At 40.9% G+C, this 23,876-nt stretch overlaps 1 protein-coding gene across 2 annotated transcripts in view; it reads right to left on the minus strand.

Moving 5' to 3' along the window:
• Positions 1-23,876, minus strand: part of LOC136875572 (cytochrome P450 9e2) — a 62,008-nt gene that overhangs the window by 9,767 nt on the left and 28,365 nt on the right. The window contains exons 2-6 of one of the 2 annotated variants that reach the window (XM_067149117.2): positions 22,047-22,451; positions 17,237-17,362; positions 16,955-17,160; positions 10,186-10,375; positions 702-929 (exon numbers count right to left, since the gene is read on the minus strand). In XM_067149117.2, the coding sequence (XP_067005218.2) occupies positions 702-929; positions 10,186-10,375; positions 16,955-17,160; positions 17,237-17,362; positions 22,047-22,431 (1,135 nt within the window). In that variant the 5' untranslated portion in view covers positions 22,432-22,451. The remainder of the gene's footprint in view (positions 1-701; positions 930-10,185; positions 10,376-16,954; positions 17,161-17,236; positions 17,363-22,046; positions 22,452-23,876) is intronic. The other variant, XM_068228074.1, reaches the window with a different exon arrangement.

A 23,876-nucleotide genomic window follows, 5' to 3' on the forward strand; every position in this document is an offset into this window, starting at 1 on the left:
CTTCCCTTCTCAAAAATGTCTATAACAGGAATTTTGTTGATTACCTGACCCATTCTTCTTAAAAGTGAGGTCATATAGTGATCTAGGGGCTGCCTGGCCGAGGCGATAAAAGCGTGCTTGGTTCACCCGAAAGGATGTGGATTCGATTCCGCGTCAGGAAGTCAAGAAATTTAATAATAATAATAATAATAATAATAATAATAATAATAATAATAATAATAATGGCTTTACGTCCCACTAACTACTATGACGGTTTTCGGAGACGCCGAGGTGCCGGAATTTAGTCCCGCAGGAGTTCTTTTACGTGTCAGTAAATTTACCTACACGAGGCTGACGTATCTGAGCATCTTCAACTATCACCCGACTGAGCCAGGATCGAATCTGCCAAATTAGGGTCAGAAGGCAAGTGCCTCAACCGTCTGAGCCACTCATCCTGGTCCAAAAAATTTAAGAAACGAGATTTCCACTTTCGGAGGTGCTCATGGTCTTAAGGTTCACTCAGCCGTCACCAAAAATGAGTAGCAAGTTAATTCCAGGAGGCAGAGGCGGCCGACGAACCAATGCCGAGTTACGGATAGTGGAAGCCTTTACCTTCCATCGCTCCAAGGGCCTCCATGTCCTGTGGGGTGATGACTTTGCGTTATTTGCTTGCATATAGTAATCTGTATTTGACCTATAATGAAGTTAAACTTTATACTCACCAGAAAGTACCATGTCGAGATACTTCATATTTCCCAGTTCCTCGTACGTAAGTTTGCCATTTTTCTCTCCTAACACAGTTTCGATCTCATTGCTTAGCCGGAGTTGAACATCAGGATGTGTAGCTAGCAAGTGCGATGCCCAGCAGAGGAGTGTGGTCGAGCTGTCGAGACCCGCTAGGATGAAGAGTACAGCCTGAGCCACCAGACGTTCATCCACAGTTTCATGCCCTGTAATGAGAACTTTTCATATTTACGACTCGATAACAACCAGAGCTAACATAGGCTTCCTGTTCAAAATTACACGTTTTGTAATGCCTATATGAAAACGGTAGGCGTGCAGCGATGTTCTGATAATGGGAAGTTTAACTTTGGGAGGTGCGAAAATAATCCGCCTTTGTGATGCGAACATAATGTATAGAGGATAAGAGTTACATTTCGAAGTTCAAAAAGTCATCGAAGTAGCTTTTTGAGTTGCATTAGTCGCACGCGGATTTTTGTTCCGCATAATAAATAACCGGCAAAACTGTTGAAATGATGTGATTAATATTATTTTTATTTGAATTTGGGGCAAATATTCGTTTATAGGAAGGGGAGTTAGGGATTGGAATAACTTACCAAGGGAGATGTTCAATAAATTTCCACATTTCTTTGCAATCATTTAAGAAAAGGCTAGGAAAACAACAGGTAGGGAATCTGCCACCTGGGCGACTGCCCTAAATGCAGATCAGTAGTGATTGATTGATTGAAGGGGGCGAAAAAGGTTGCGGTAGGTGGATACTTGGAAAAGGTCTAGGGAAAAGCGAGAAAGGTGAGTATTGTTTAGCGACTAAAGTATTATTAAACTGCTTATAATTACATTGTTGACTGTGATTTAGAAGTTTGTATTCATTATTACTAGACCAAGAATGCAAAACAGTTGTATAAAATGTGATTCAGTGATCTTATATTGTTTAACATCATTTTCGTGATAAGAGCTGAAGTGAGTTAGCTTCAAAATGCTCCATATCCAGTAGTATTAATGATTGAGTTTCAAAATCCCCTATGCTAGTATTTAAGATTCAAAACCCTCTACGTTCATATTTAACACTGATTTTACTGCATATTAATATCTCTTAATGTATTTTATATAACTTGTAATTGCTTCTGGATCCTCTTTTGCATGTTTAGAAAACACAAATTGTTTAGTACCATTTCAATAATAACCTGTCAAAGAAAAAGTCACTTCCTGAACAATTTATGGAAGTGGATATAGAGGCTTTTGAATCTAGAGGATTCATTTAGTAATTTAAACAATGGCTGAAATATTAGTTACAAGACGTATTTGTTACGTACTGGTACTTGTTCGGAATGGAGGGAGATGTTGAAGATGACCGCGATGGTTGCACCAGTAGGTACTCTGCCGGGACGGTCTACCAGCACAGGCCACTGCAGACACTGCAGTGAGTATGAAACCTTACCACATGTGCTGGGGAGTTGCCCTCAAGGAGAATTGCTTAGGATCAAACGCCATAACATCATCAGAAACCTGATTGCTAATGCTCTTCGTCTCAAAAATCTAGAAGTGTTCGAAGAAGTCCACTGCATCGCCGAAGGAGGCAGCACTCGCAGGATTGATATTACAGCGATTGACAGACGGAGGAACGAAGCAGAAATTATTGATCCTACGGTACGCTTTGAATCTTCAGCCTCTCAGCCGACTGACGTAGACAATGAGAAAAAGGATATCTATAATCCAACCATCCCTTTCTTTCTTGAGTCGTATAACCTTAAAAGAATTACGGTGACTGGACTTTTCTTTGGCGCGAGGGGAACAATTCCCAAATCTTTCGTCACATGGCGACAAAAATATAAACTAGCCAGAAGCCTACAAGATGAGATAGTCGTCTCACTCATCAAATACTCCGTTTTGATTCTTCGTCACCATTTATATGGAGTTCATGCCATTTAACATGGTTAATTGTAACCTATCATTTTTTTAAACATTAATCTTTTTTTATCTTCCCTCAAAATTTTTATTCTGTATTATTCTGTGTCTTATGGCATATCTAGGGTGTCCTGGATCAGACTAAATAAATAAATTTAATATTTGAAAATATGTTTTAATAAAATGTTAGAGGACCCGTACTGCTGCGGAGCATCAACTCAGATAACTCGTCTTGATATGCCTGTCGTAGTATCATTGGTTTGCCTGCCCTTTTCAATGGTTTTATGAACATTTAATACTAAGCGCGTTATAGTATGCTGCAGTTCGTACTCAGAATCAATCTATTCTGAGGTGATCATGCCGTCGCTTTTTTAATTCTGCAGTTCTGCCGTTCTTGATATAAAGCTTGGTATTGTGTCATACAAGGCAATGGTATTTTTAATCGCATTTCTTCTGTACGGAACAGTTGTCTTGTGAGCTCATAGGTTAGTCTCGAAGGAGTGTGTTTTGCCAAGCAGGAAAGATACATGGCCTTCACTTCACTCTTTCTAGTGTAGCTAGGTTCTAGTTCGATAGGTTTTCCCTGATAATGTCTAAGGCGTATGTCATGATGGGGTCTGTTTGTATGTAGACTTTTTTCTTTTCGCAGCATGTAAGTTATTAGGAACGCTCTGCCATCTGTTGAGTATATTTAGAAGCTGGGAAAGGTTAGAGAATCAAAGAGTATCTAGCAGGGAATAGTATTCTTCCGTGATCAGAGGGGGGGGGGGGTTGACAGGTAGTAATCTAACATGGCTGCATGCAATGACATTACTATGGATGAAAATCGCATCATAAAATGGCTCAGAGCCTCCGTGGCGCGTCGGCCTCTCACCGCTGGATACTGTGGTTCAAATCCCGGTGACTCCATGTGAGATTTGTGCTGGACAAAGCGGAGATGGGACAGGCTTTTCTCCGGGTACTCCGGTTTTCCCTGTCATCTTTCATTCCAGCAACACTCTCCATTATCATTTCATAGCATTTATCACTCATTAATAAATCACCTTGGGAGTGGCGACCCCATTGTAATAATAGCCTATATATGTTTCATTCATTACATCCCTGACCCGGTCAATGACTGGAAAACAGGTTGTACGTTTTCATTCAATGTTAATCAAGGAGTTAGTCGCTTAGCAACCTGCCAAGTAGCCTACAGAATGTATCGCGGGTTAGGGTAAGCCTTCGCCTGCAATTATTGAAGTGATCATTTAATGACTCGATTTTATGATTACTCTAAGTTGGCTGATGTTAGAGACCTAACAATGTCTCATGATTCACCGGCAGGTAATTCCGGAGAGAACAAAACAAATTGGTCCAGTAGAAAGGACAGACGGATTTGCCAAAGCTGTTTTTAGTAAACTATTTTCATACGAACATTCACTTAAATAATACAATAATAATTGTTATTTGGACTGTAGCATGTCTTCGTAGTCTTAAGGCTCGTTCCCATCTAGTGGAATCGAATCGAACCGAACCGAACAGTCGAAATTTCCACTCGACCGCTCACATCTAGGGGAACAGAATCGAACGGGATTCTACGGGAAACTTCAAGCTTGCAATGGACGGTCTGATAGAAGGTGTGAGGACGCAGAAATTTACGAGAGATCGGAGAAGTTTCTAGGTGCATGAAATTAACAAGAGAGCTAAACGGAGAGTATTCAAACTTTTTTGAATGTTTATTGCGCGATGAAGCTAAGTCTCGACGGTAGGCCTACTTCAGAGTTACTGCATTGCAATTTCAACAACTATTTCAGATAGTAGAATTTAAGAGAAAAGTTTAATTTTACAGGAGGAAATGCTATCTCAGATGCAACGGGAGTCCCTGATCATGTTTAAAACTACTTTAATGTAGTAGATTGTGTCCTGTGGTAGGATGAAATCATTAATCGTGGTAGCCTCAACATTATTATTTTTTATTTTTTACAATTGGCTTTACGTCGCACCGACACAGATAGGTCTTATGGCGACGATGGGATAGGAAAGGGCTAGGACCGTGGCCTTAATTAAGGTACAGGCCCAGCATTTGCCTGGTGTGAAAATCGGGAAACCACGGAAAACCACCTTCAGGGCTGCCGACAATGAGTTTCGAACCCACTATCTCCCGAATGAAAACTCACACCTACGCGACCCTAACCGCACGGCCAACTCTCTATAAAATTAATTAAAGACCGTGAAGTGTATTTATTGTCCACAGCAGAGAAATTTCTTATACAGTAGCCTACTAATTATTAGGAACACATATACAGCAATTTGAAACCTAGAGAATGCGACTTACGAAATCGTTCACTGTAAATATAATAAACACTTAAAGATACAACCCATGTGAGATGTGATGTCAGTTATCGTACTGATATACTGTGGTGGTAAACTGTCATCTTCATCAGCTGATTCCTCACTGGTAGAATGATGGTCACTAATTTCGACCTTCTTCGGCTTCATCATGTGGAAAGTATGATTGGCTATGTTTACTTGAATCCAGAAACTCCAACAATAAGTTGTGTGTTTTCCCTCTTCTTTTTCATAATCGTCCAGTGTCAATGGCAGAAATCTATCCGTAGATTATTTTTACACCAAATAATACACAGACAAACCACAGAAAACAAATTTCAAACCACACAAAACAAATTTGCTGGCTTACAAATGGGACAAGTCTGAAGCTGCATTGTTGTGGGGTAAAATGAGTCAGGAACGCAGAGCGGATAACGGTTCTGGTTGTTTAAAATCTCAACACACCTCGAGATTAGTCCATCTAAACTGATACTTTATTTAGTCGCGCACGGAATTCCTCTCTGCAAAAATGCACTCTCGAAATAAAGTTCCCAGTACTACCGAATGGTTGGGAAACGAATTACAATTTGAACTTTAGTATAAAAGTGAACAATAAAGGGGTAGATAGACGAGAGACTAAAAGATTCCAATTGAAAGGAAAAGAAATATTAAGTTAACACATTTTAATGCGAAACAAAATTCCGCTATTATGGGTTAAGTTGTAGGTTGAATGATTGGTGCTACAGGAACTTTTTACATAAACTGGCAGAGACTTCATAGGTATTCCCTGTAGCACCAATAATTCAACCTAGCTCTTATGAACCAACTGTACAGCAAATGCATAACTCATGTGCGTTATAGTCCACAAAATATTTAATATAATTTACTGTAGTTATAACATTAACTCAATATCACTGTTTCATCTAAATTAACAGCTCTCTCAGTGGATTAGTGGTAGAGTGTTGTGCTCTGGATACAGAAATCGTGGATTCAAACCTGGCAGAGGATGTCGAACTTTTGAAGGAAGGGAAGAAGTCCAGCACTCTGTGCTACATAATGTCGGCATGTAAAAAATCTTTGGTGACACATTTGGTGTTTATCTGGCGAAATTAATTTAAAACTCAACCATGGATCACCAAACAGAGATCTGGTCCTCTGACGTCGGGTGCAGTAAAACAAAAAGTCGAAATTGTAACGCAGACAATATACACTGACTGACAGAGCAAATGCAACAGCAAGAAGGAGTGGTCAGAACTTTATGCCAATTGCAGGGTAGACTGACGTCACTGAGGTATGCTCATGATGTGAAATGCGCCGCTGTGCTGCGCACGTAGCGAACGATAAATGGGACACGGCGTTGGCGAATGGCCCACTTCGTACCGTGATTTCTCAGCCGACAGTCATTGTAGAACGTGTTGTCGTGTGCCACAGGACACGTGTATAGCTAAGAATGCCAGGCCGCCGTCAACGGAGGCATTTCCAGCAGACAGACGACTTTAGGAGGGGTATGGTGATCGGGCTGAGAAGGGCAGGTTGGTCGCTTCGTCAAATCGCAGCCGATACCCATAGGGATGTGTCCACGGTGCAGCGCCTGTGGCGAAGATTGTTGGCGCAGGGACATGTGGCACGTGCGAGGGGTCCAGGCGCAGCCCGAGTGACGTCAGCACGCGAGGATCGGCTCATCCGCCGCCAAGCGGTGACAGCCCCGCTCGCCACGTCAACCGCCATTCTTCAGCATGTGCAAGACACCCTGGCTGTTCCAATATCGACCAGAACAATTTCCCGTCGATTGGTTGAAAGAGGCCTGCACTCCCGGCGTCCGCTCAGAAGACTACCATTGACTCCACAGCATAGACGTGCACGCCTGGCATGGTGCCGGGCTAGAGCGACTTGGATGAGGGAATGGCGGAACGTCGTGTTCTCCGATGAGTCACGCTTCTGTTCTGTCAGTGATAGTCACCGCAGACGAGTGTGGCGTCGGCGTGGAGAAAGGTCAAATCCGGCAGTAACTGTGGAGCGAGCGCCCTACCGCTAGACAACGCGGCATCATGGTTTGGGGCGCTATTGCGTATGATTCCACGTCACCTCTAGTGCGTATTCAAGGCACGTTAAATGCCCACCGCTACGTGCAGCATGTGCTGCGGCCGGTGGCACTCCCGTACCTTCAGGGGCTGCCCAATGCTCTGTTTCAGCAGGATAATGCCCGCCCACACACTGCTCGCATCTCCCAACAGGCTCTACGAGGTGTACAGATGCTTCCGTGGCCAGCGTACTCTCCGGATCTCTCACCAATCGAACACGTGTGGGATCTCATTGGACGCCGTTTGCAAACTCTGCCCCAGCCTCGTACGGACGACCAACTGTGGCAAATGGTTGACAGAGAATTGAGAACCATCCCTCAGGACACCATCCGCACTCTTATTGACTCTGAACCTCGACGTGTTTCTGCGTGCATCGCCGCTCGCGGTGGTCCTACATCCTACTGAGTCGATGCCGTGCGCATTGTGTAACCTGCATATCGGTTTGAAATAAACATCAATTATTCGTCCGTGCCGTCTCTGTTTTTTCCCCAACTTTCATCCCTTTCGAACCACTCCTCCTTGGTGTTGCATTGTCACTGTCAGTCAGTGTAAATGGCGTCAAATAAAATGTGTGCTACACAGTAGATTATTATTATTATTATTATTATTATTATTATTATTATTATTATTATTATTATTATTATTATTATTATTATTATTATTATTATTATTATTATTATTATTATTTAATGGGCTGATGACCTAGATCAAAATGAATGTTTTTCTAGGCTTCTTAATTTTGGTTAGGCCTGTATGTGTTGTATAATTCTGTAGTGTTTCTGTGTAAAAATATTATTTCATCTCTTAAACCAATTTTACAGTGTTTTAAGCTTAGTTAGTCTGACAATCCTTCAGAATATGGTTGATCCATAAAGGTCCATAATTTCAACCATGCACAGCTCTTTTGGTACAAAAATGAAGGAAAAACGTGTAAAATACACATGTCTTTACTACATTCATCTCTCTCAAACATTTCCTCGATTTCGTTTTTCCCATTCAACTGATGATATTACATAATTTTCCTGGTCTTCCTGCATTTTCCTTTTGACAACACGAGTGTGTGAAGTTCCAGTGCTTTTTAATTCCACACTTCCATGTATTTCCTATGATATTTCTTGTCTCTTGGCACTTCAGGGCCTTTTGTTAAATGTGCGAACTTCATATTTTTAGGTTGGATCCTGGCTCAATTCGGTGGTAGACCTATTTCAAAGTCCTCAAATACGTCAGCCTCGTGTCGGTAGATTTACTGGCACGTAAAAGAACTCCTGCGGGACTAAATTCCAGCACCTTGGCGTCTCCGAGAACAGTAAAAGTAGTTAGTTGGACATAAAGCTAATATCATTATTCTTATTATTATTCTAACGCTTTGCCCACATCTGTGGGGTCGCGGGTGCGAACTGTGTCGCAAATGTGGATTTGGCCTTGTTTTACGGCGGCATACCCTTCCTGACGCTAACCTTATATGGAAGGATGTAATCACTATTGCGTGTTTCTGTAGTGGTTGGTAGTGCAGTGTGTTGTCTGAATATGAAGAGGAAAGTGTTGGAACAAGCACAAACACCCAGTCCCCGAGCCAGAAGAATTGATCAGACACGATTGAAATCTCCGATCAGGCCGGGAATCGAACCCTGGACCCTCTGAACCGAAGGCCTCAACGCTGACCATTCAGCCAATGAGTCGGACAAAGATAATAACATCATTATACAATTATATTTAACAGAATGGCCACCATCTGAGTTCACATAATGATCAAAACAGACTTTCAACTTACACCATAATCAGTCTCTGCCGGGCTGAGTGGCTCAGACGGTTGAGGCGCTGGCCTTCTGACCCCAACTTGGCAGGTTCGATCCTGGCTCAATCCGGTGGTATTTAAAGGTGCTCAAATACGCCAGCCTCGTGTAGGTAGATTTACTGGCACGTAAAAGAACTCCTGCGGGACTAAATTCCGGCACCTCGGCGTCTCCGAAAACCGTAAAATTAGTTAGAGGGACGTAAAGCAAATAACATTAACATTATTAATCAGTCTATGGACTGATATTGGGCTCCATGCCTAACTGATTAGTGTGCTGGTCTTTGGTCTAAGGGGTCCAGGGTTTTATTCCCGGCATGGTCGGAGATTTTAACCTCAATGGATATTTCTTCTGTCCGCCTCCTTGGCTCTATAGTCAGGGTACTGACTTTCGGTTCCAAGGTCCCGCGTTCGCCATCGTAGAAATGTTGAAAGTGTACGTTTAATTCCTATGGCTCTGAGACTGTATTTGTTTTTGCTCCAACACATTACTCTCCACACAACACATCACACTACCAACAGAAATACCACAGAAATACCCGATAGTAAATGCTACTCTCCTCGTACAGTTGCCATCAGGAAGGGCATCCGGTCGTAAAACTGAGTTAGATCTACATATGTGACACAGTTTTCACCCGTGACCCCACTAGTGTAGGAAAAGCGATAGAGAAAGTCGTCCTCAACATTATATTCCATCCTAGTTACGGCCCCATCCTCACAAGCGGCAGGTTGCCGGTCGGCGTTAACTCGAAAGACATACAGGAGGCCCCTCCAGAGGAAATACGTTATTATTATTATTATTATTATTATTATTATTATTATTATTATTATTATTTCACTGATCGAAAAAGATCACTCCATTTAAATCACAAATGAACTCCTTCGGTGTAGTAGACCATTCAGAACGATCAATGTCTACTGTAACTACTCTTGAAGAACGCATATCAAACCACCACTGTATACATATATGATTACCGAGCGAGTTGGCTACGTGGTTTTGGTCACGTAGCTTTGAGCTTACATTCGGGAGATAGTCCTCGGCCTTTCCTATCCCTTCGTCGCTATAAGACATGTGACGGTGGGACGTAACACGAATAGGAAAAAATTGATCATCTGCTTTGATTATATTTTGTTAATTCTGATGATCACTTTGTGAATTGGAACTCATATTTGCTAGAAATCATCTCTTCAATCAACGGCAGACAATTTTCGCATCGCTAATGGTAAAACTTCCATCGTTCTACTGTGGTCAAGATTTCCCATTATCATCTGATACTGCACACGTGAACATGAATAACAAATAAGTTATTGATTATGATGAATCAGCTTTCCATCTCACAATACCACTATTTATCTTATGTATATATAGGCAAATCTTACGTTTTTCAGTTTCTTCGGATGCTATCTTTGTCTCCTCCTCATCTCCAGATACCTCTCCTCGCATCTGCATCAGCAAATGAATCATGTCGGGCCTCACAATGTCCTCCACCTCACGAAACTTCATTGTGTTGTACACAAGAGATTTGAAGTAGTCATGTACCTTGGTTGGAAGACGTTGTACCTTCAATAACTGTAACATAATTAGTGAAGAAATAAACATTTTTTGATCTCAGGTGAATTTGTTTCTAAATGTTGGCACTCGGGCAAGTGTCCACTTCACATTTTATTTATACAGCTTATGGACCATTTTCACTTATATGCAGAGTTTTACATATATTTTGAATAATTTCCATGTTTACATTCGTTTTAATGATTCCAGTAATGCATATCTGTGACAATTTCATAAAGAAACTTCATAAATGTGTGTGTGGGATTTAGCTTAGAATAAACCGATACGTAACTGTCATATGTAAAACACCGTTTTTAAGCACAATAGTTTAACCATTCTTAGAAACCCATTTTAATGCAATGAAATACATGAATAATCATGTTCTTAGTATTCACTTCAATAACCCGTACATTTACCTTCTTTTGAAAGTGCCATGCCAAGCAAGACTCCTTGTGAGTGTAAGCGTGTTTTAAGTAAACTGAAGCTCCCTTGTGGCTGTCTGTTATCTCAAATGTTCTGGTATATTCAATTTAAGTTGATGTAATGGGGTTAATAATTCCAACAAGGTTATGTTGTATCTATATCACCTGTTGTGTTCTTTGAATATCTCCCTCGCCCCCCCCCCCCACCCCACCCCCCCGCCCTCCGCCTCTGGCAAAACTATTGAAAGTGCAAATCTGCAAATGATGTCTAGATTTGACTATTTATACGAGACCTACCTTCTGACAAATTCTCGTATCTGTAGCTCGTCCTGTATGGCTAAAACCAACCATAAAAGTATTAAAATGTATTTAAAATTCACAATCGCAACGTATTTCAACTCTCCTTATAAACTGACAATTTTTACTTCCGCTAATTTGCGGAGAGGGGATGATATGAACCCGGAAATGCAAAGCATCTCAAGTTTATTTTCATTTTCATAACTTAATGGACAATTTGATTTTCACAACAATCACCACATTACCTCCACATACGAAAGTAGAACGCAATCAGAACAGACTGCAGACATGGTACAAAGCCGTTCTAAAATGCAATGGTGGCGATATGGTATCCTTTCAGTCCTGTATCAATGGAGATTCTGAGGTAACTTGCCGGTATTTATTGCGAAATTTTTGTCCCTCCGTCTAATCCGTGTCCGAGTAGCGACGGCATATTCGCAATACCACGTTCAGGAAAATGGAGTCCCACAGGCATTGGTTCTTAGTAGTAGTAGTAGTAGTAGTAATAGTAGCAGTAGTAGTTTCAGTAGTACCACACATTTTTCCTGTAATGTACAGTACACATTACGGGTGACAATATAAAAGGAAGTAGTCCCATAAAGAAAAAGAAATGGCGTATAGCTTTTAGTGCCGGGAGTGTCCGAGGACAAGTTCGGCTAGCCAGATACAGGTCTTTCGATTTGACGCCCATAGGCAACCTGCATGTCGTGATGAGGATGAAATGATGATGAAGACGACACATACGCCCAGTCCCCCTGCCAGCGAAATTAACCAATTATGGTTAAAATTCTCGACCCTGCCGGGAATCGAACCCGGGACCCCTGTGGCCAAAGGCCAGCACGCTAACCATTTAGCCTTGGAGCCGGACAGTAGTCCCATATACATGGCGTCACTATCCATTTTGATATGTTTTATTTTATGACTGTTAGATTCTTCAGTCTGCCGAAATTAGTTTTTATTAATATATGTACAAACTATCTGAAAAATTATACCGAGCTCGATAGCTGTAGTCGCTTAAGTGCGGCCAGTATCCAGTATTCGGGAGATAGTGGGTTCGAACTCCACTGTCGGCAGCCCAGAAGATGGTTTTCCGTGGTTTCCCATTTTCACACCAGGCAAATGCTGGGACTGTACCTTAATTAAGGCCACGGCCGGCCGCTTCCTTCCCAGTCCTAACCCTTTCCTGTCCCATCGTCACCAGAAGACCTATCTGTGTCGGTGCGACCTAAAGCCAATAGCAAAAAAAAATATATATTATAGTAACAATATTATACCTGAAAGAGAAACTACTTATTAAAACAGAATGACATGTTTCGTGCTTAAGAGAACATCATCAGAATCTAACAAATAATACTGAAAAAGTAATATGAACACATTATAAACTAATATCACAGATAATCAAAATGTTCATAACTTACATTATTTGAATCGTGCAAACGAGAAAGTAACTTAGAAATTTGTACATTTCAGGTGAGCAAAAACACCTCTTCATTTCGACGGGCTTCCGTAAGTAATTTTTGATGTTGTATATTATATTGAGTTCAACGATAGATATGATCGTAGATCTGTAAATTGCATTGTTAAGCTACTGGAAATACTTATCAGTGAATTTGTGTGTGATTGCATTATTATTATTATTATTATTATTATTATTATTATTATTATTATTATTATTATTGTGAAATAATACTTGTAATGGAATATTTTGTACTTACGGGTGAATTTCTGAGCGCATGTAAGGGAATAATTTAAATTATCTTCCATAAATGTCGCGTTAATTTCCATGCTATTGATTTTAATTATGTTACACTACTCGTCTGCCATTATTAACTGCCTTTTTTGGTCTTATAGTACCTACTTATTTTTCTTCTTCTGTTATCATGATATTTTTGTTGTATTTTTGTTGTTGTTATTGTGGTTGTTGTAATGTTTTAATTCAACTTTCTTTCTCTATTACCGTAACCAAGGATTATATAAGAGAAATAGACCCGTCACTCCTGTATAACAAAGTTCACTGAGAAAACAGGTCATGGAAGCTATAGTGGCCCCTTTTTCTCCGCCAACATAAGGAAATAAATACCACCATAGTACCTCGTAATAAACTTGATAATGACAGTTGTTATTTTGTTAAAATTTTAATTGTGATACAGATAATGATTGCATTTCGGTAGGAAAGTTGTATCACAAGCTTCTCTCGTGTCTTTTACTTGAAAAGTAAATTGCAATTACCGTGTTTGTATGTTGGCAATCCTGTTATTACGTTAGCTTGTATCGTTGTTTCACCGTTCGCATTTAATGTAAATTTGTATCTATTAAATAATAAATGGAACATTGATTACTGAACATGTTAATGCAATTCATATAAAACCCCAAAAGGCACATATCTAAATCACAACCTAACATAACCTCATTTTTTCGCTCGTTCGTTCGTTGAACCCTTCCCACGACTTTTATGTATGGGAATGGAAAACAGGAGAAGGAAAGGAAGAAGCAAAACACAGCATGATGCACATAGTTTATATTTTGAATTTATTTATTCCAAACAACAGGTAAGAAGCACAAACACACACACGTTTACTAGGAACAGCTAGGTAGTTCAATGTGAAGTAAGTTCATGGTCATAACACTATTTCTTCACACTAAGAACGCGTACAATTCTAATTTCACTCCATAATCTCAAAAAACTGGATAAAAAATCTCGTTCAATGCGAAAGAATCTCAACAAATCTTCGTCTAACAAGCACTATTACTTGCCGTACGACCAAGTTCCCTTCGCGCGCAACGATAACGGTGTTGTGTTTTGAATTTGTTGTACCGCGCAACTGCACGTGTAATGCCAACCACTGACTTCTAAATTAACCCTCCAAAAGGGAATTTTAGTTTTCACTAATTGGCGGAGATTGAGGGACCCATCTCGGAACTGCTTGGGACGCTCCCTATGAAGTGTCACCCCCCTGACCGTAACTAGGCATTTCTACCGGAATATCTACTAATTGTAATGTATTTGTTAATACATGATATTAATTTACATTAAAGCACCACCTAAAATAGAACCTTATACACAAGTGTATTGGTATTAGTAATAGATTTAATCGTCGCCATAAGACGTATCTGTGTCGGTGCGACGTAAAGCCAATAGCAAAAATAAAGTAATAGATTGGTGTTAAACACATAAACTGTGTTATAGTGTTGTAACTCTTTGATGGGGTAAATAAATAAGCTCGAAAACTAGTAGAGTTAATCTTCTAAAATGTATTTTATCTAATTACTTAAATTACACATTAACACACACAGACGCACCTAGATCACAACTTACACTCGTAGATCACGGCACACAATTACACAGTTTGCGCTCTCTCTCTCTCTCTCTCTTAATTATCACTGCTCATTCACACTAATTCACTCAGTCTTCGTTCACTAGCATTACAGTCTTACTCGGTCACATAGTTACTTCGTCCTCTGACCGCAGCCCGCGTACGACAGTTTCGCAGTCCAGGATGATGTTTGCTGTCCATTCGCTCCGGTACAACTCCATTCACAGCCCCGTGCCGATATCCAGTGTTCTCTTCCACGCTGCACCAGAACACGCGATGTTCTCTCACAGCAGCTGGCCCAATAGACACAAGCCACGACGACAGGCGTACAGAACGACTCCACTTGCAGATATGGAACGCTCTCGGTCCACGGGTCTCTTCGTTTCTGCACCCCTTGAGGCCTCCAGCGACGTAGCGGCCGATGATTATAACTGCAGCAGGGTCTGGCCAATGCGCTTCGGCCCTCTCCTGTCAGGTTGGTTGTACAGCGGGTAGCGAGTCACCGGTGTGGTGACGTAACATGGGGCGAGGCTAATGGGCCGCTCTCCCTTCAGCCTTGCTCCACAAAATAGCGAACATACCAAAGTATTACCTCGCTGTTCAATAAACGGCTAGCTGCCTCTGTGGATCCGTGGTAGAGTGTCGGCCTCCGGATCCCAAGATAGCGGGTTCAAACCCGGCAGAGGTAGTCGGATTTTTGAAGGGCGGAAAAAAGTCCATTCGACACTCCATGTCGTACGATGTCGGCATGTGAAAGATCTCTGGTGATACATTTGGTATTTACCCGACAAAATTAATTAAATCTCAGCCATAGACGCCCAAGAGAGATCCGGTTTACTCTAGGTCCGCTAGATGGCAGACAGAGTAAACCGGAACGTCGAAATTGACGAGCAGACAGCCAGATGGCGTCAAATCGAAATGTCTGCACACGGTAGCTGAGGCCATACGATTATTATTATTATTATTATTATTATTATTATTATTATTATTATTATTATTATTATTATTATAATAAACGGCTAGGCTCCTCACTTTCATCTATCCTCTCCAACCTCCCTAGGTCAATTTTGGCCGATACCTTCATTTACGGACCCTTTCCACGTTTTCTCTTTGATTAGTACTAATATAGGATGGTTGCCCAGTAGTAATTCCACGTAAAACAACCTATATTCAGTTTGTTTCACCACGCACTCACATACAGTATATTCTCTATACTCTCTCACTCATAGCTATCAACTGAAATAAAATGCGGACCTATCGTAGAATGCTCAAGATTTCATGGGTTGGTCGGCTAACACACGAGGAAGTACTGAACAGGACAAAAGCTGATAGAGAACTCATGACTACAGTCAAATGCAGAAAGATCTCTTACTTCGACCACATGCAAAGGAACGAAAACTACCACATTTTACAGCGGGTATTAGAAGGCAAAAGTGAGGGTTGAAGAGGTGTGTGAAGAAGAAAATCATGGGTAAGATATATGAAACGGTGAACCAGAATTTCTAGCGCTCGAAAGCTATATAAACAGTCAGAAGATCGCAACACCATAGCCGTTGTGATCGCCACCGTCATGGCGATCTGACATAACACACGAGGAAGAAAAAAAAGAAGAAATCATACAGTATAGCTGATTTACGTACTTACAAACTTCTTCCTAGTAACACATTTGAAATTTATGGTGCGGTGGGGGAAGGCAGAAACTTTATTTAAGGTAAGAAGCTATTCAAATTCGAATCAAAACATCATTGACTTAAATTTCTGTCCGTCGCCCATAGATCGTAGGTAAGGATGAGAAAGTCAGAGAAAAAACTACACCCTTCTGCAACAACTAGAAGCTTCTGGTAGATTTAATGTGTTAGGTTAGCATTGTTACAAAACCGGTGATTGAATAAATAATCTCTTCAGTTATCTAATATCCCATATTCGGCAAAATTCTCTTGGAAGACAATCGACTGACAGTGGTTGGTACGCTAGATTGGCAGCTTCTCAGGATTAGGGGTGACCTGCAAAGCTGTCTCATAAGCTTTCATGCTGTATTTCTGGCTTTCATCTAAATATTATCACAGTTAACAACGTACAAAACAGAGATCGAAAGCTTTCATATAAGGAATAGCTGCCTCTGTGGATCAGTTGGTAGAGTGTTGGCCTCCGGATCCCAAGATAGCGGGTTCAAACCCGGCAGAGGTAGTCGGATTTTTGAAGGGCGAAAAAAAGTCCATTTGACACTCCATGTCGTACGATGTCGGCATGTAAAAGATCTCTGGTGACACATTTGGTGTTTATCCGACAAAATTCATTAAATCTCAGCCATAGACGCCCAAGAGAGTTTCGGTTTACTCGGTCGCCATCTAGTGGGGCTAGAGTAAAACGGAACGTCGAAATTGACGAGCAGACAGCCAGATGGCGTCAAATTGAAATGTCTGCACACGTTAGCTGAGGCCATACGATTATTATTATTATTATTATTATTATTATTATTATTATTATTATTATTATTATTATTATTATTATTATTATTATTATAAGGAATAGCATGGTTATAGTACATATTATGATTCTGTACATACCTGAAATAAGCGAGGGCTGACAAGGTTTCTCCAGAGGATCATATTCGGACGACTAGCGACATTGTGGACTGTCTTTGCCATTTTGTAGAATATGTTGTCCGGCTGTTTAAATGAATCACATTCCATTCCGAAACCACACGAGGCTATAACATCACTCACGAAGCGCGAGAAGAATTCCTTCATGTTCAGTGTTAATATTTCGTCACCTGGAGGTAAAAACAATACCAGTAATTTTTATTTAAAACATTTATCTTATTTAAAGTCTCAAAGTCTGGAACCCACCTGACCTCTCACTGAGATGTTCAGTCATCTGCAGGCCACACTTGGATATCAGTCCTACCATGTGCTTCAACATTTTCGGGGAGAACGTGGGATCGAGGACAGAGCGCATCTCTTTCCATTGTTTACCTGCACAACGAGAAAAGACTTACTTGTCTGGCAAAGTTAGAAACATATTTATTTCTGTACAATTACCCTTTTCTTTTTTAGCTATGGCACCATGTGTATACAGATGAACATTCACAAATATCTACATTTACAGATATTTACATGAACAGATATGTCATAAACTGACACTAAGAAATGCACTGGGGAGTCATTAAGATCTAAGCTGTCAAACCACTGTACAGCCTGTTCAGAACCTCACGAAATCCTCTGCAGATCCCGAAAATGACTTCTTTGGACAATCCATAATATATATATATATATATATATATATACAATTAAGTAGTTTATAATAAAACATATTATTACAAGTAAAAACTCCAGTCCAAATGATATCATCAAGAAGGAGGAGGAGAAGAAGAAAAAGGGTCATAATTTCTTCTGAGGAAGCAAAGCAAGATATTTAGAAAATACTGTATCAGTGTTTCCAAAGAGTTTGTCTCGTTTCGCACGCATAAACTCTTCTGTATTCTATGAAAATGAATTGACATCATTATTATTATTATTATTATTATTATTATTATTATTATTATTATTATTATTATTATTATTATTATTCCGCCTGGTGGCCATGATCGTTAAGGCGTCAAGTTTTTAACGGTCTGTCACAGTGGTTAGCCAGTTCGCGTCTCTTTGGTGGAAAAAAGTCCCCCATCAGAATATTGCCCGGCAGGATAAGAGAGGGGTGGTATACAATTTCTAATCACTATATTGCATTCCAAAAGCTTCTATTGTATTCCATACCTCTCCACGCTGTGTTCATATGGAGTGAGGGCATATGGCGCTGTTGATGCTGATACGTCCGTCGGATGGATACGCTAAGCCTTGAACAGACCACTTGGTGTTATTCGGCAGGAGTAGGTTATACGCTGACACTGGTTTTCGCCCTCTCCCTACTTCATAGCCATTATAACATCCAGAAACAGAGGTCACCCACGGACGTCAACTTCTTTTAGTTCTTAAATTAAAAGTTACATCCCTAAGGTTCGGATTCCGCGTAAAAGTGGAGGTTCTGTTACTATGATCACAATATCACCAGTCACGTAAAACTAGATGTTTTCCTTTTAATTGGGCGGGGGGGGGGGGGGGGCTGAGGTCCCGATCACGGTTCCCTAGCTGAGATAGACATTGTTGCCAATTTTGACCTCAATGGTATTCGATTTGCGAGGTCCAGGGATCCTTCCTGGAAGGTTCGATCCTGGCTCAGTCCGGTGGTATTTGAAGGTGCTCAGATAAGATACGTCGGCCTCGTGTAGTAGATTTACTGGCACTTAAAAGAACTCTTGCGGGACTAAATTCCGGCACCTCGGCATCTTCGAAAACCGTAAAAGTAGTTAGTGGGATGTAAAGAAAATAACATTATTATTATTATTATTATTATTATTATTATTATTATTATTATTATTATTATTATTATTATTATTATTAATGGTGAGCCCGTGAAATATGTGGGAATAAGCAGAGAAGTGATAGAAATACACAGTTCTTAGGTTGAAACCCTGTAAATTAGTCACGCCTCGAGACAGAAGAAGCTTCCTATGCCTCGCTTCTTGTCCTCTCTCTTGCACGATTGAGAGAGTAATACCAAGGTCACGCTGTACCCAGGCTCAGATCACTGTTTAACAGTCAATGTTCCAGCTTCTGACCTCACCCAGCGTCGTTCGTATCCCGGACAGGGCACAAATTTTATTTACAACCAAATACTTCACAAATTGATGCAGCACATATAACTTACTAGGCTTTCTGACATGCCTATTAACGTGGTATTGAACGGTTTCATCATGTAGGGTACCATTACATAGCTCTATTAGCAATGCAGGGATCGAAAACGTGCGAAATTATACTTATTCTTCAGATCGACTTCTGAACATCAATTCTGGCCGATTATTAGTGTATAATTGAATACCGAGTGGCGTGGCCGTGATACGGCTACGGAGCCAAGCTCTGCATTCGGGAGACGCGTGGGTTCGAATGTAACCATCGGATCTTCAGAGAAAGTTTTCTGTGCTTTCCCATGTGTACTTCCGGGAAAATGCCTGGCCAGTTCCTATTCATAGGCCACAACCTATTCCTTCACCTAATTAGCCAATTTTATTCACCATAATTAATTTCAACTTCATTAACTCCTCAACTGAGATTGTCAATAACAAGGCATCCGGTCGTAAAAGTATGCCATATAAATTCATCTCAACTCATCCCTAACCCGTATCAAGAAATGGATATAACGGGTAAACATACATTTGTACATAATTGAATACAAAATGTCATCATCATCATCATCTGTTTACCCTCCAGGTTCGGTTTTTCCCTCGGACTTAGCGAGGGATTCCACCTCTACCACCTCAAGGGCAGTGTCCTGGAGCTTCAGACTCTTGGTCGGGGGATACAACTGGGGAGTATGGCCAGTACCTCGCCCAGGCGGCCTCACCTGCTATGCTGAACAGGGGCCTTGTGGAGGGATGGGAAGATTGGAAGGGATAGGCAAGGAAAAGGGAAGGAAGCGGCCGTAGCCTTAAGTTAGGTACCATCCCGGCATTAGCCTGGAGGAGAAGTGGGAAACCACGGAAAAACACTTCCAGGATGGCTGAGGTGGGAATCGAACCCACCTCTACTCAGTTGACCTCCCGAGGCTGAGTGGGCCCCGTTCCAGCCCTCGTACCACTTTTCAAATTTCGTGGCAGAGCCGGGAATCGAACCCGGGCCTCCGGGGGGTGGCAGCTAATCATGCTAACCACTACACCACAGAGGCGGACGAATACAAAATGTTACGACCAATAAAATGGCACCATTGCGGCGGACTTTAGATAATTAGCAGAGAAATTGCATGGTGTATGAAATTTCGAAAATTACCAGATTTTCTGAAGCATTGCTATGTTCCGTATCATTGCAAATATGAATAATATATATGAACCGGGCGAGTTGGCCGTGTGGTTAGGGGCACGCAGCTGTGAGCTTGCATCCGGGAGATAGTGGGTTCGAACCCCACTGTCGGCAGCTCTGAAGATGGTTTTCCGTGGTATCCCATTTTCACACCAGGCAAATGCTGGGGCTGTACCTTAATTAAGGCCACGGCCGCTTCCTTCCCACTCCTAACCCTTTCCTCTCCCATCGTCTCCATAAGACCTATCTGTGTCAGTGCGACGTAAAGCAACTGACAAAAGAATTATTAGAATAGGTTTGTGTCGTTTTAACTGCTCTCAGACTTCAACTTCATAAAGTATAACCCAGAAATTGTCCTCAGCCGGGTGGCAGGAATAAGTAGCCGGCGGGGAATACCTAGTTTTTTAAAAAATGTGAGAAAATGTATTCCCCTCAGGGCAGTAACCATAATATCAGACAGGTAAACATTAACTGCAAAATTGATTTTAGTGTTAATATCACGAACAAGACATAGCAGAGTATTTTGAACTTCTAGTGTTCTAGGCCTACTGTCCGTTCATAATCATGTAACACCGGGGCTTGCCACTCGGTTGTTATGGAGTGCGATACGGGTTCTAGACGTCTTTCGGAATCGAGTGCTCGCATGCCATTCCACGCTAATCCAAACATTGCTCGCGCACAATACGCGATAGTCAAGTTAAACACTTAAACTCCGATGTAACTGATGCAATTAATGTGACAACGATTGAGATTTATCATTTGAATAAACAGTTTGACAGTATTTACATGTTAATTTGGAACACATAATGGCTCAATATGTATTAAATGTAACTATGTAGCACATATCATGATTATGTTAGCCGGGTGATCTGTAAAAACGGCAGAGCGCGGGCAGTGCGCCCATTAAAAAAGGTCCTGGGGAGAACACTGGTAGCGCACGCATTGACCGATACGGAATGATACGGAGTGGTACGGTTCGCGCATGCCCGAGTTACATAATTAACCATCCGCGTTGCTAGGCAACCATACAATAAGTTAATTTGCAATAAATAATTTCAATAACAGCCAATCCCAACGACCCACTGAACGGTTGATTCGTCAAATTCATTACCGATACGTTCGGTCTGAATAGCAAAACTCCATTGACTCAACGTTCACAAGGAACCTCTTAGCCACTACGATGTCGCTCGTATTTTACTGTAGTTATTATCGGTCTCTCGTAAATAAAAGTGAATTGAATTAAATTGAATTAGATTGAATTAAATTGAATTAAATTGAATTGAATTGAATTGAATTGAATTGAATTGAATTGAATTGAATTGAATTGAATTGAATTGAATTGAACTGAATATTTAATATGTTTTTCATTGCACACAAAATGCGTCACACGACATTGTCGCGAAGATCGCCATCACTAAATCAGATTACCGATCTCGTTAGCTGCAGTCGCTGAAGTGAGGCCAGTATCCAGTATTCGGGAGATAGTGGGTTCGAACCCCACTGTCGGCAGCCGTGAAGATGGTTTTCCGTGGTTTCCCATTTTCACACCAGGCATCGTCCCATCGTCGCCATAAGACCTATCTGTGCCGGTGCGACGTAAAGCAATTTGTTAAAAGAAACCTAAATCAGATTCATTCCGTCTCTGTTTGGATCGATCCCATTCACCGTTATCATTTCTCAGCTCGGGAACAGTATATCACGGCAGGGATGAAGCTTCTTATTTCTATAGCCTAGATCTAGTAAATAGTTGTGATAAAACACCACCTACCTTTTAGAGACATCAGACAATTTCCCAGCAAAGGATCAACGTCTTCAGTGATGATGCCAGGGCGATTCACAAAGTATTCGAAGTCCTTCACTAAAATTCTCTTTATAAGATGAGGATCCTTCAAGATGACTATTGGACTCAAGAAGTTGTAGATACCTCCAAAACTGTGACGCCTCAGCTTTCTGTACCAGTCTTGCACCATATCAGGGAAAGAGCGAGTCTTCAACAATAAGGGGGCTATGTTCCCCACGAAAGGATAAGGGGGTACGAATTTCACTTTCTTCATGGAGAAGAAATTATATTGCCACATGCCTATGACGTAACCTGTTAGACAGATCACAACTCCAATAGAGAGTACGCACATGACGTCAAATGATCGATCCATGATGAGGGAAAGATGGTGACCTGCCAACAAGAGAATAATATTGTGCTTAAGATTATTATTATTATTATTATTATTATTATTATTATTATTATTATTATTATTATTATTATTATTATTATTATTATTCACATTCATAATCAGTGCGAGAATAACAACCATAGACCCTAGAACAAAATATGAATATTCTTAAGAATAAAGACTATAATTTTGAGCGAATTTCACACATTGTACTTCCAGTAACCAATTTTTTTGCTTTTCTTCCTCAGCACTACATTCCTTGAAAATAATAATAATAATAATAATAATAATAATAATAATAATAATAATAATAATAATCGTATGGCCTCAGCTACCGTGTGCAAGCATTTTTAATTTAACGCTATCTGGCGTCAGTTTCGACGTTGCATTTTATTCTAGGCCTACTAGTTGGCAGACAGAGTAAATTGAATCTCTCTTGGGCGTCTATGGCTGCTCCAGTTCTGACGGTATTAGGTTTGTGAGGAATAGGGAGTCTTCCATTACCACGCCCTACGTGTCATTTCTCTTTCATCTGCCGAAAACCTTCACTTATTCTTCGAAGAATGGGAACTATTCAGGTTTTCTCTGAAAAGTGTCGTTGAGGCAGTCTGGAGGCAAACAGATATTTGTTACTTAATATATAGATTGTCTTGCCTTTGCTGACAAGATGTAGTGTTTACAGTGCACTATGCCTTCTGGTATGAGCTAGAATAAATGTGTTACTTTCATTGACCTGTCCCAGTCTTATCCTTGGCTTTGACAATCTGAAAGTGGCTGAGGTATGAGTGATGCTAGTAATGCCAATCCTTATGCAGCCAGTCCCTGCTATGAATGGTGTGAAAATGTTGCTCATAGGGTCGGTTGGTGCACGCATTTCAGTGGGCTTGGCAGACTGATATGCAATGGCAACTTCTGGCTCAGTGAGGAAAGCAACGGGGAACTACCTCACTCCTCATTTCCCTAGTACGTCTCTCCAGTGACACCTAGGCCATCTATGACAGCTAATGGCGGACATGCTGAGGATCCAACCAGCCTTCGGGCTGAATACCCAACATACAACATACGGATTGCCATGTAATGTTCAGAGAATATCTTCTAAAAGAGAGGACAGTTATTCCCAAAACCTATTTGCGACATCATTGAAGAAATTGGTTTTAGAAAGTTTCAAGCCAAAGTTCAGTTAAGTTCAAATTAGAATATTATTGGAAGTTCACAATTTAGTAGATTATTTAGCTCATGATTCCGAACATCTCAATCCTGTATATGAATATTAGGAACTTCAAGAAATCAACAGCTCTCTAACGCCACCGTATCATACTTTTCGCATTCTCACGCCTACGTTCACTTGTTTTTATATAAATTCATCAGAATAGCACACTCAAGCATCTCTGTACCATCTTAGCTGCCTTTGTGGATCACTGGTAGAG

The sequence above is a fragment of the Anabrus simplex genome, chromosome 6 (genome assembly GCF_040414725.1).
Source record: "Anabrus simplex isolate iqAnaSimp1 chromosome 6, ASM4041472v1, whole genome shotgun sequence".
Taxonomy (NCBI): domain Eukaryota; kingdom Metazoa; phylum Arthropoda; class Insecta; order Orthoptera; family Tettigoniidae; genus Anabrus; species Anabrus simplex.